At 43.4% G+C, this 12,739-nt stretch overlaps 1 protein-coding gene across 1 annotated transcript in view; it reads left to right on the top strand.

Moving 5' to 3' along the window:
• megf6b (multiple EGF-like-domains 6b) overlaps nt 1-12,739 on the top strand; it is a 58,339-nt gene that overhangs the window by 28,243 nt on the left and 17,357 nt on the right. The window contains exons 5-6 of the mRNA XM_061069247.1: nt 4,528-4,650; nt 11,599-11,721. Of these exons, the coding sequence (XP_060925230.1) occupies nt 4,528-4,650; nt 11,599-11,721 (246 nt within the window). The remainder of the gene's footprint in view (nt 1-4,527; nt 4,651-11,598; nt 11,722-12,739) is intronic.

Genomic DNA, 12,739 nt, shown 5'->3' with positions numbered 1-12,739 from the left:
AATGGCAAAGCACATTATTACACCAGCAGGCTTTTAGATCACGGCACTAAAAGGAAACAGGTTAGCGCTATCTCCAACTTCCTCCTCCTCCTCCTGATTCCTCGCTGAATGCTGCAATTTTCCGGCTCATGACCCCCCTGAGATACAATCAGAGGTCTGGTGGTTTTCGTTGGCCCGGGTCTTAGCCCCTCGTAGTCTGCCGAAACATCATACACGTCCTTCTCTTCCTCCTCCTCCTCCTCCTCCTCCTGTGGGAGCACTGGCGGTCATCCTTATCGCAGGAAGTCACACAATACAGCCGAGGAATGTAAACCCAGAGCTTTGCTGCAGCTGAACTTGCAGAAACATCATCAACACTTTCACTGGAGCGTTTTTATTTTTCGTTCTTCAACCTGATTACGTTGGAACACTGCGTCCACTGCCGGGACATTTTTTCCCATTTTACAGGCATGTTTCTGTTTTGTAAATCAGTGAACGAGAAGACATAACAGTGCAAAATAATCTGGCTCGTGATATCGAGGCTGAGAATTTGTTGACTCCATTGAACAATGTTTAGAAACTCCAGCGTTCAGACAGTACAGGAGGCAAAGAAGTATTAGAAACTGGGCAGAAAAAAAAAATGCAGGTCAGTTGATATCGATAATTATGAGGATTTTATTTATTTAAGTTTAAAGCCTAGTTTTGGATCACAAGTGAAGCTTCTGGTTTCAAATAAGCAGAAAATAACCAACACTTGATAAACAGCAAAACATTTAACAGATCTGAGGTAATGTGTGTTTTATACCTCCTCACTGTGCTCACACAATTCCGAAGCATTGTATCGTATATATTGGACTTTTTTATGGCTAGAGATGAAAATTATATTGCAACAATTGTTGATATTGTTCTATTGCCCGGCCCTGATAGAAACACCTTCAAGATTTACCCCCCAAAAAGAAATCATAAGCAACTCGTATCCAAACTCTCTGTGATGTTTGGTTAGTTAGTGCTTGATGGCGTCTTCATCCTCTTTGTTCCCCTTCGGTTGTTTTCATGAAAATATATTTTGAAAGCAGAGGTGCTCTTGGCTTCAGGCTGTGTGGCCCACCCGCGCTTTAAAACTCTGCATGAAATCCTGAATAAACGGCAATAAAACACAAAACCACTAACTGCTGCCTCCACAAAGGGATCCGGATGAATCGGCTTCTCTCTGGCAGTCAACAAAATCCACTTTATACTGTAAGTTTCTAGTTCTGATACTGTTCAGTTAGTCACCAAACAGAAAGCTTACGTACAATGATTGAAATACTGTTGTTTTGAGTCATTTATGGAGCAAACATGACCGATATTTATTGCTCTCAGACTCCCAAATGTCAGACTCTGTTGTGTTTCTGTTTAACATCATAAAAAACGAAATATCTTCTTGTTTGGGAGTGTTCACCAAAATACAGGTAAATTTAAGATGTCATCGGGAGCTCTGGGAATTTATTATGGCTGCTTTTTCCTAAGGTTTTATACACAAAAAGACTAAAGGAGTTTTGGAATTGCTCACTTTACTCAGCACGTCTGGAGTTCACCAGTTTGAAGCAACCTGCTGCTGGCAGCTTCACACTGATCAGACACGACAGTTGAATCAATCCTCTCATCTCCTTCTTGGCTATGAGGTGAATAAGTGGTTCACACACTGTCGAACTCATCCTTTAATCAATCATTCAAAAGAAGAATGAACAGATGACATGAACTTATAATAAAAATAGGGTTTACGATGCAGGGCTGTTGAGACAGTAGGAGTTCACTGAGGAATCATCTGATTTCTGCAAAGTGTTTATTCTTCAGGAGGAATTTATGCTTTATTTACCACGAAGATTCTCCTCTGCCCAAATATAGAATATGAATGTCCGACACATGGTGATACGGTCCCATGCGATTCTCCCTGCATGAGTTCGGCTCTGGCCCTCGACCTTTGACTCTGACCCTGGGGCATAAATTGGGCTGCAGACACACTACTTTGTTTCAGCCATCTGATCTCTTTCTGAACAACAAGTGAAGCCCCTACCCCCACCCACCACCCACAGGCTCAGGTCAAGGACAAGGAACCCTCGGTGATCTGATGTTGACAGATCGGGCCTGATCTCAAAAGACTCCATGTTTTAAGGAGACTCCGGCTCTTGTTTCTTGCCTCAGTTGTGTCTGATCCTCCTCTGGAGTCTCAGCCTGCTGATGGACACCAGGATGGATGAGGCTGTATGGTAAACTGATCTCACCGTTGCCCCCTGCAGTCTGAAGAGGGTGTAACCTCCAACCTCCCCCTGAGGCTTCATCGTCCTCGGAGGTCATTGAGTTTAACATCCAGGGAGAATGACTTTTATGGATGGGAATGTCTCCGTGTTTACACTAGCGTGAAAAGCTGTTAGCATAGAGATATGACGATACGGATAAAGTCATCTTTCCATGTCCCAACCACAAATGATCAATAATCTGGTTCATCTCTTTTTTGGCTAAGTTGTGGAACTATTTATTGATTTGAAATATGGTCCTCATTGGAAAAGACAATATAATTTTAGATACTGTTACAATACAAGCGTCATTCAAAGATAATTTCTTCTCACAGATGAGTTTTTTCTTCCCTCGGAACGTGATTCTCTAAACTGAGAAGCTCTGTAATTCCAAGTCCATCAAATAAAAAAACATCGATCCAAAGTAGACATCATCAGACTCCACTGTTGTTTCATTTTCTCCACCTGACCCCTCGTCAGTTCAACATTCCTGCTCGCTCATTGGGCAGAAAGACTTGGAGAGTGATGAGCGTGACACTGACCCTGGTCAGACCTCTTCTACGGCTGACACACAGGTGTGTGGCCTCAGGGGGGGTGGGGGGGAGATAGACATCCTCTCACACACACTCAACACAAACACACTCACGCTGCAGAGCTCACTACTGGATCCCTCCGGGTCTTTAACCCTGGCCTTGACTCCAGGACGCTCTCCCTTCACTGAGCATCACTCGTCTCCTTCAGTCTGGAGCTTTCTTGCGTTGCAGCTTTCAGATAAAAGTCAGTGAGCCTCACAGGTTGGATCTGTAGCTGCAGTTTATTTAGTCACACTATTGGTGGGATAAATGTCAAAGTATAACTTGAACCAAACAGCCCCCTTAAGAAACCACATTTAAATTCACTAGATTCCAGATTTTTATTTGGATCGAAACTCATTAATATTTGTCCCCTAAACATGTGTGACTTTTATCATCAAGATTGATGAAAATTGTGAAAAACGCCCTATTTCATGATATAAAGGAAAGTGAAACAAAAAACTTAACTTCCTTTCAACATAAGTTTTGAGATAATCTGTCCCGGTGTTTTTTTCCAGTCCTGCTAAAAAAGGAACAACGCAGACAACAACGTAACCTCTCTTGTGGCGGTTATAACTTTTATTCTATGGTAGCTTTACTTCTTGTATCCAGTTCGTAAATCTTGGCATTAGACACGGTGCAGTGTTTGTGGTGTGAACATTTCCAGATGTTGTAAACTGAGAGGGAAATCATTTAATTGGCTGGTTAAACGCTGGCATCGCAAATTTGCTGCGGGGGGAAGAAAACGTTGTATAAAGTGATTTTCTTTGCATTGGTGCTCTACACCGTGTTGTACAGTACCTCTCTTCTATTTATAGACATGGAGAAGAAGCTGGTCAGTGCCAAGGGAATGCTCCCTCCTAGTTTTCTCCATCAGTATTCAGTCCAATATTCCACTGGCATCTCAAATGAAACAACCCGGTGTCATCAAGTTTAAAACTCCGTAGTGAGCGTAATCTCTCCTGACAATCTCCCACAGGAACCAGATCTCACGTTGACGGAGCCGATGTGCACCTGAAAACTCAACAACACATCGTTCCTTTCATTCTCAATTTTAATCGCCCAAATTATGATATATGCGCTGAACTGTCAGCATCTGTATCTGACCCGAGTCATTATGTGCAGTTTGTGGAACCGAGGGGAAAGATTTGATCTGGTTGGGCCGATGACAGATTTGGCAGCTTGTGTTTAGCCTGGTGGAAGAGAAATGGAAAAAACTGGGACTTGTTGTGGAAGCGTTTTCTCCGTCCTGCGTGACTGACAAACGCAGAGTTCATGTTGGAGGACGTTTCGAGTTTAGAGGCAGCAAGGACAACACGGTACCGATGCGTGCTTCCTTTCCACTTCAAATATATTTTTATTCTGTTTGGAGGTATTCTATAAATTCCCCCCTCTCATCTCTACTGAAGTAGCGACTCAAGGAGACAGGTTTAAGGATGGAAACAGCACACACAGTTTCCTGAAGGGAATCCCATGAATTTCCAGGCACTGGAACATTTTCCACACTTTCCTATGTTGAGCTTCAAAGATTCAGCCTGACATGAAAAGGAAGATCAATTATTTTTTCTTAAACGTTGCTGCTCAAAAACAAAGCCCGCTGCTGTTTTCAACCACAAAATCGAGCATTTTAAACACGTCTGACTTTTCTTTTTAAATCTGAACGGCAGAGTTAAAAACGTCTCCTTGTTTCTGTCCCTCAGATGTGAACGAGTGTGAGGAGACCAATGGAGGCTGTGAGGCTCTGTGCTGTAACACCATAGGAAGCTTCTACTGCCGGTGTCCTTCTGGACAAATACTGAGCGAAGATGGTAAAACATGTAAAGGTGAGTAACTCCTCATCACTTCAAAGGGACACTTTATTTTCTTTTGATCTCTTTCATTTCAATCTAAATGAGTTTTTATATATGGTCTAACGTTGCAACCTGCAGTTAAACTTTATTAGTTCAGGTGAGTGCATGTAATGCAAAATGCTGCAGAATTCACAGGAGATTGGTGCTTGTAAGAAAGGAAAGGTGCATAAGGGGGATAAGAGGGCCAGTGGTTCGATCCCTGACTCCTCCAGGCTGCATCCCAAAGTTTCGTGGGAAAGATACTGAACCCCAAATTGCCCCTGACGGTTGTGCTGACGGTGTATGAATGGTGTGTGATAGAAGAGCACACAAGCACTGTATGACTGTGTGTTAATGGGTCTCAGACCCTCAGGCTGTTCCAACGCCTTGAAGGAAAAATACTAAAAGTCCTGCTTTGTATAACAACCAAAAGACTCAGAGCCAGCAAACCTGAGAGGATCATCCTGAATCATAGATTGGAAACATATCAGATGTGTCGGATGTTCTTAAAGACCAGATAAAGAATTTAAAAACTCTCAAGCTGACAGGCAAACAACATGAGGGCTTTCAGATAAGTGTTAAGTGTTCTCTCCTTCTGGTGTAAGTTAGCACCTGGGGCTGCAGAGTTCTGATTCAATTGTAATGGACATGATGTGATTTTGGATGAGCCAGACTGGAGCACATTACAATAGTCAAGCCTGTTGGATAAAACAGCATCAGTGCATGAGTCTGTGCGTCAGTCAGAGAGAGGAACAGCTGCTCTGGAGCTGGATGTTTGAGATGATAAAAAGCAGATTTGACATGAAAGACCATGTCAAGTTACTTTATGTGGAAATGTGGATTTTAACCAATCCTTTAAAAGTCTTTTAAAGTCCTGTGAGGTTTCCGAAATTAATTTAAGTACAAAACCAATGGAGAACACTTTTAAAATCAATAGCACGATACCAGATATATGTTCATTGGCTTAATGGTGTTATTAATTTTTCTGCTTTTCTGATGTTCATCAGCTGTGTCTCTCTTTCATTTTATCATTACATACACATTGCTGATAATATTCCCTCAAAATCTTCCTGAATGAAAGTCAAACTGGAATGACACTCAGCGGACTGCATACCTCTGCAACACTTCTTTGAAATCAAGCCGCAACGAATGTCACGCATTCACAGATATCAGTCCTAAATATGTTTTTCATCAAGATGCATCAATAATTCCCTGAGAAAGCTGTGAAAGCTGGAGAAAGAAGTGAAAGATACAAAATAACGATTTCTGGATCCCTTTTGTCTGGAACTTCACGAAAATGTATCTGGTGCTTTTTTGTCCACGTCCCATTTGCCCACCGTGTTTCGTGGAAGTCACTTCAGTAGTTTTTACACAAACAGACAAACAAACACACAAGGGCAAAGAAAAACAGCTGAAATAATCCCATATTTCTTTGCCCTGTCTTACTTTAACAATGACCCTTAAATGTTATTTTGTTTGACAGAATCTGTGGCATTTAATTTGCCTTTTAAGTCTCAACTTACTCTGAAGGTCTTTAAGTCCTTAACTTTCACTGGACCGATGAAACGCTCTTGGTCTTTTATTCTGTATTTATTTGCCCATGAACTCATTCATTTGACTCCGTGAATGTGGGTCCTGCACCCAGTGAACATCAGAACCAGATCATTGTAGCTCAAACGAACCACAGCACCACATCTCTTTAACTCCTACTCTGAAGACCATTAAATGCTCTCTGCTTTTTCTGCCCGTGTAACTGTAGAAGAAAGTGGAGCTACCAGTCTGTAAAGACACAGAGCATCTCCAAACCGCAGCAAAACCAAAAACCGAGCTTCTGCCCGGCATTTTCCCATGAGGTTCCTTTCTGCTCCTTCGCAGTTCCATGTTTCTGATTACCGTCTCTCTCGTGAGCGGTCGGTTTAATCAGAATAATGATTCCTCTGTGCTGCAGCCAAGCCCGCAGGAGAGATGCTGGAGTGCCCTGCAGTCTGTCTGCTGGAGGAACCAGCGAGAGATGTGATCCAGGTCATGGTTATTAGGAGGGCTGATGGGAACGTTGTCACAGCTGGCTTTCATAGCTGTCTCACCCTCTGCCACTGGTGCGTATGGGAGGAAAACAGCAACCCGCAGCATTAGAGTCCTAATTGTCTGTAATTGGCGAGAGAGGTAGTAGAAGCTGGATGGATGTTGTGGATGTTGTGCTGCTTGTGTGGTACGGCGCCTGGAGAGAGTGATCGGCTTTCCTTCTCCACATTGTCGGCCAGACGCCGGGACGGCCGCAGCACCAAAGCCCATATTAGTGCGGATGAGAGGCATCATCCATTCAGTTAGATGTGAAGAATAAATGATTGAGAAGAGCTGGACCGCACGTAACCACATTCATATTTAGGGGGGGATTCCTGTCCTTGGCAACATGTAATATTTTGTCAATGAAAGACATCTGCTGCGGGATGTTAATATAGCAACAGTGCTGGCATCTCCAGGATATGAACAAATACACCTTTGTTCAGTAGAAAAAAAAATTCAGAGTTTCCCACTTTCCCTTGTGGTGAGTTTCCTACACGGACGATCCATCTCAAATTCCAGCAAAGTGTACTTTTGCTTTATGCTTTCGGATTCTTGCTTTGGTGTGAACGAGCAGCGTTGATACAAATGTCTCAGATCAGTGTAGAGGAGGCCAACGTGGAGTGCTGTCTAGCCGAGCGCAGTATATAGCACCATCAACATTTAGCCGTCATGCCAAATTAACTTTTCAGCTCAGACCAACACGGCCGTGAAGGTGGGAGTGATGGTCTGCCAGCTCTCGCCACACGTCGTAATGCTGAGGAAACTTCTTCCAAAACCAACAGGTAGAATACGCTCTCGTTAAACCCTGAGAGCACCTTGGTTCCTGTAAAGGTTTTTTATTTGTTTCAAAGACACACATTTCCCTGTTGATCACGTCTCTCCAGGATTTATGTTTAAACTCTGAGTTATTCTACAGTTATGGCTCTGAGCCTATTGTCTGTCAGAGCTTCCCTCCTCACCTGGATGGCATCTGTGTCCTCACAATTCTCACGTCTGCACAAATATGCATTTTGATGTGCGATGTGAGCGGGAATCTGTCGGCATGTCGTGTCACAGTGAGGATCTGGATCAGTTCCTGCCGGTCCTGGCTGAACCTGCCTTTACCTCAGATGGTTGCGGCCTGATGTCATGACAGTACAGGTGTACGTTACAGAGGCTTTAATTGAAGAGGAGCACCGAGAAGAAGTGGAGCTGGTAGTCACCGCCTGCTGCAGAGGTCTCTGTGGGCCATTAGTGTTGGGATGAGGGACGTGATCGTGACCATGAACATGCTTCGCGCCGTGGAAGCTCCACAGAGAGCCGCTGCCATCCTGCTGCTGTGTCTGGATGTATGTGTTGGCAGCAGATGAGAGAGCACACAGCTCAGCTCCTGAATGGACGATTTCACTGCAAGGCTCATTCCTTTCTCAGATGTTTGGATTAAAAATGCTGTATTTGATTCCTGGCACTGATCAAATATGGCATTCCTTTGGTGGCAGGTTTTATTTTTCAATACATGTCAATATCAAAAGGAAAAATGCAGACAGCCCATTACCTTCTTTGTTCTCCAACACCTGAAGGATGTGCAGTCACAAATGTGCACACTGTGCCACAACAGAGTTATGCAATGAATTATTCAGGGGAAGATATCAATCTTAGTTGACTGTTTGTGGAGCACTGGATGTACCTTTGGTGTGGGAGAGAGTTGAGACTCAGGGTGAGCGGAGAGAGTGGAGACAAGGGGGAGAGAGAAAAGAGGGGGAGGAGGATCTTTAATGTGCTGGACATTTGGCTTTGGATGGGAGGGTGAAACAGAGAGAGAGAGATGGAGGGAGGGAGAAAAGAGTGAATAAGAACCAAGTTACCATGTAACACCAGAGCAGGAGTCTTTACTGGACAACTGGTTACTACCTTAAACAGTTCATAGTTAACATCCTCAATGAAAATAGTTTTGCTGTAGATTTAAAAAAGTAAAAAAAATTACTTTGGAGGTTTTGTGAGACTTTGTTCTCCAGCCATGGCTTTGTCGTCAGGACGGTGGATTTTCCTCCTGGCGTCATTGGGAGCGATGTCCTGTCTGACATCCGCTGCAAACTATCCACAAAGTTACTATAGGAGGATTTGCTATAGGCCACACTGTTACCATGGATACCAGGGCTACAACCTGGGCTACCCGGCGGCAGGTAAGAGACGGTTTCACGGCTGTATAATGCAGATTAAGTTTGAAGATGCTTTTAATCGTGGGCACATTTTATATTTCTTCTATTTATTTAGAAGTTTTTCTGTGGCAGTAGTAGGAATTTCAGCAGTGAGAGTGTTTGTTTGTGTTGCGGCTCAGCCAGACTGGTTTAATCAGTTTCCCCGATAGTGAGTCTGCTGTACATGCTGTCTGGCACTGCCCACATGACGAGCTCTCTGATCAGAGCAGGGGAGGATCGCTTTCATCAACAGAGATTAGAGCACATGAAAACATGAGCTATGAATCATGAGAGACGCTTTGTAATCCGAACGCAAACAGGGCGAGATACCAGATTCTCTTTCCACAGATTATGTCAATATTATTATGACTGAATATTTCTTCTCATGTTTGGCACATCTGCAGGGCTCTGGGATAAATGCACATGGTAAATTGTGTTTAACATTTATGACTGTCGTATTGCTCATCACCCCTGTGATCCGCTGCTTTATTTAGATGTTGTTCTTGGAGATAAATCACTTGTGAATTTATCTCGTGCTCACAATAAGACCCCATCAAACACAAACCTGTCCTTGGAGATGACACCGAGCTGTAGGTGGCAGAGATTTAGTGTGACTCCTGCAGAAGCCAGCGGCTGCTGAGGCTTTGGCTCTGAGCTTGAGAAAGGATCGTATTCTGGATGTAGAAACTGGGCTGGAGAGGATTCACCGACTCAGCACTGCACCAGACACAGGAACAGCAGCTCCGCAAAAGGCTGGAGACGTTTCAGCAGAAACCAAAACCAAGGAAGCGCGTGTGCAGCATGGATGGAAAGAGAGGACGGCTCCTGCCAGCTTTCCTGGACGAAGCGCAGCTCTAGTTTGGCAGCAGCGAGTCGAAGGAGAGGAAAGTTTAGAAGCTCGTGTTTGCCCCAAACAATGTAGGAGAGGATGTCGTGAGAGGATATTGGGAGCAACTGGGTTCAGCAGAGGGATGTTTCTATAACTCAACCGTCTTGGGCAGGTTTCACAGTTTCATAAATAGATTTTAATCCCCTACTGCTCATATACTACATTTTTGCTCCTTAAATTATCCCATTCTTTTTTATTTGGAACAGTAGAATCAGTGTTTCATGTTCTAACCACTGAGATTTCACGCTGCTTTTCTCCATTAGGTTTTTGGGTTGTGTAAAGATCTGATTTATGGGTGAACTACAGGTTAGATACTGCTTGTGTGTAGGTTGTTAACATGGGAACATGAAGTGCAGTGAAGTGGTGACATGTAATGTGCATGAGGAGGCTCGGATACAGATGGTCCATCTGAGCACATCCCAGCCAAGGCTATCTCACCTATCCATATACATGTTCCAGTTCAAAACAATAAGGTGAAAACCACCTAATAGACTTTACTATACACAATACTTACTCTCTACACTCGCCACTACTATACTATATAAAACACACAAAATACACAATAGCTGTTTGAGGCTATATTAATGTTTCAAATATCATATATGATCTTTAAACTTTCTAGCTTGCCCCCCGCCCACACGTCTTTGTTTGTGTGGGAAGAAACTGAACTGTGTTTGGAGATATAAACTCAACTGTATACATGTGTTTATGTGCATTGTTTTCACAGCACTGAGGGTTAAAGTCTGTTTATTTACTCTGTGGAGGAGGTTTCCACTGTGTTTTGAGAAATTATTAACGGGGCTTGTTTGCACTGGACTGTTTAATGTTTACGAGACAGCGCTCTAAGATGTGGTTCGAGGTATTTAAAGATATAGGAGTTGTCTGAATTCTTAAAATAGTTTGCAGCTCTAACAGCCGCCTGAAGTCAGGTCTGTACTGAACAACACATTTCTCAAGCAGACATTTGGCCTGGCGGTGACTAATGATCTTTTATGATGTGTTTGCTGTTTTTACAGACCCTCACACAGCAGCCAGAGCCCATTCACACTCTTTAATGAATTATGTCACTCGTCTCAGTCAGCAACATTTACACTATAAAACTCCTCAGTTTCACAAATGCTGAAGCCAGCAGGTAACTTGTCGCTGCTTGGAAGGGACGTGAGTGTGATGATGATGATGATGAAGATGGCGGCCTGTTAGCTTAAGTCCAAACAATCAGCCTAGATCTCACAGGGGGCCCACTGTGACACTCACAAACGATTTATTATGTCTCTGACCCCTAAAATAAGATGTGTTTAGGAACACAAGCTGTTTAATTTGAAATCTGGTCGCACGGCGAGGCGGTCATGTTTCAGTCGCCACCACTTTCCCAGATGAAGGACCCCCGTTCTTTTATTTGTTTATAATCTCGGTGCTCGGCTGAGAGGAATGTGTATGTTTTGCATCCTCTCATTTAAGTTTCCATATGTTTGCTGCACCCGGGGGACTTTGACGAGAAGCACAGGAATTTAAATTTGGTTTTAAATGTTCAGTAGTTGTTACCACATGGGGGATTTGTTTGTTTGAGCTGCAATGCACTTGCAGAATACTTTCCCTTCTCATCCATCATCCACTTTCCTCTTGGAGGACGACTTCATCCTAAAGCCGGCGTTAAATTCCTCTGTCAGCTTGGCTTCGACTCTTTCTCGTGACCAAGTTTTTTCTCATAATGAGAGGATTTAGGCAAATTACACTAATTTCTCTCCCGTCTCTCTTCCCCCCCCCCCCCTCTGCCTGCTTCTGTCTTTCCCTTTTCTCCCTCCTTTCCTACAGATATCGATGAATGCCAGGTCCACAATGGAGGCTGCCAGCACAGATGTGTTAACACCAGGGGCTCCTACTACTGCGAATGTCACCCGGGCTCCCGTCTGCATGTGGACGGCCGCACCTGCCTCGGTGAGGAGCCTTCTCTCTTAGTGGCGGCGATTTTATTTTGCAAGCTGTGGGTGTGAGTCTGTTCACTGACTAAACTGAAATCACAGCCCTGTATTTGTTAGGTGGGCTGTAAAGGTGCGAATACACACATGCACATTAGTGCAGTCACTTTCTTTAAAACATGAAAGTGATGCACAAAAGATCAAACAACCTGTTGTCAGGGAGGATTTTAGTTCTCCTCCTGCATGAAATCCAATAAGCACCAGAGTATGAGGACGATTTGTGAGGTGAGCTCACTTATTCAAAACCTGCAGCAACATTGAAACAGCTGCTTTGCTGAAAGGTTTTTAAAGTCTTTACTGTGAGTTTTATTATTTCATTGAAGTTAAACAAAATATGATTAATGATATGGGAACATAAGCATGTAAACTATTCACGATGTTGCACTAGATGACCTATTTAATTCTCTCCTCGATTTCCTGGAGAAGGTATTTTGTTCTCAGGCTCCAAAAAGGATTGATTTCCATTACATAAAATTAAGATGTTTTCAGTTTTTAATTTTTAATTTTAATCAAGCAGGAGCAAAACAATAAAAAAATTGTGGTCCAGAACATTTTATTTTTTGAACTGGTTGTACTCAAGTCCCTTTATAATTCTCTGCAGTGTTCAGTCAGTACCTGTGCGTCGTTAGTGCATCAAATTGGTTTAGACTTGTAGAGTATAAACCAGGCACTGGACTTCTGCAGCCAGGAATGTACACAGAGTGTCCTGTCTGACATTTAGTGTGGAAATGATTGTGTGTTTCTTGGCCTCATAAAGCAAAAGCTGTTTCATGGTATCACGGAGCAGATAGTGTGGCTGGGACCCGACCGGCCCTGAGAGCCTCTCGTGTGACAGCTGGTTAATGAAGAAATTACTGATTCTGTTAATAATCGCTGTGCACATGTGGAGCGACTGAGGTTTATCTGTGTGTGGTTTTGAAATCTGTGCAGAGGTCGGCTGCAACACATCTCCACATTCAGTTAGGAATCCGACTCTG

Source organism: Limanda limanda, chromosome 4 (assembly GCF_963576545.1).
Source record: "Limanda limanda chromosome 4, fLimLim1.1, whole genome shotgun sequence".
Classification (NCBI taxonomy): domain Eukaryota; kingdom Metazoa; phylum Chordata; class Actinopteri; order Pleuronectiformes; family Pleuronectidae; genus Limanda; species Limanda limanda.
The sequence above is the reverse complement of the archived record's forward strand: the minus strand, read 5'-3'. Positions and strand labels throughout refer to the sequence as shown.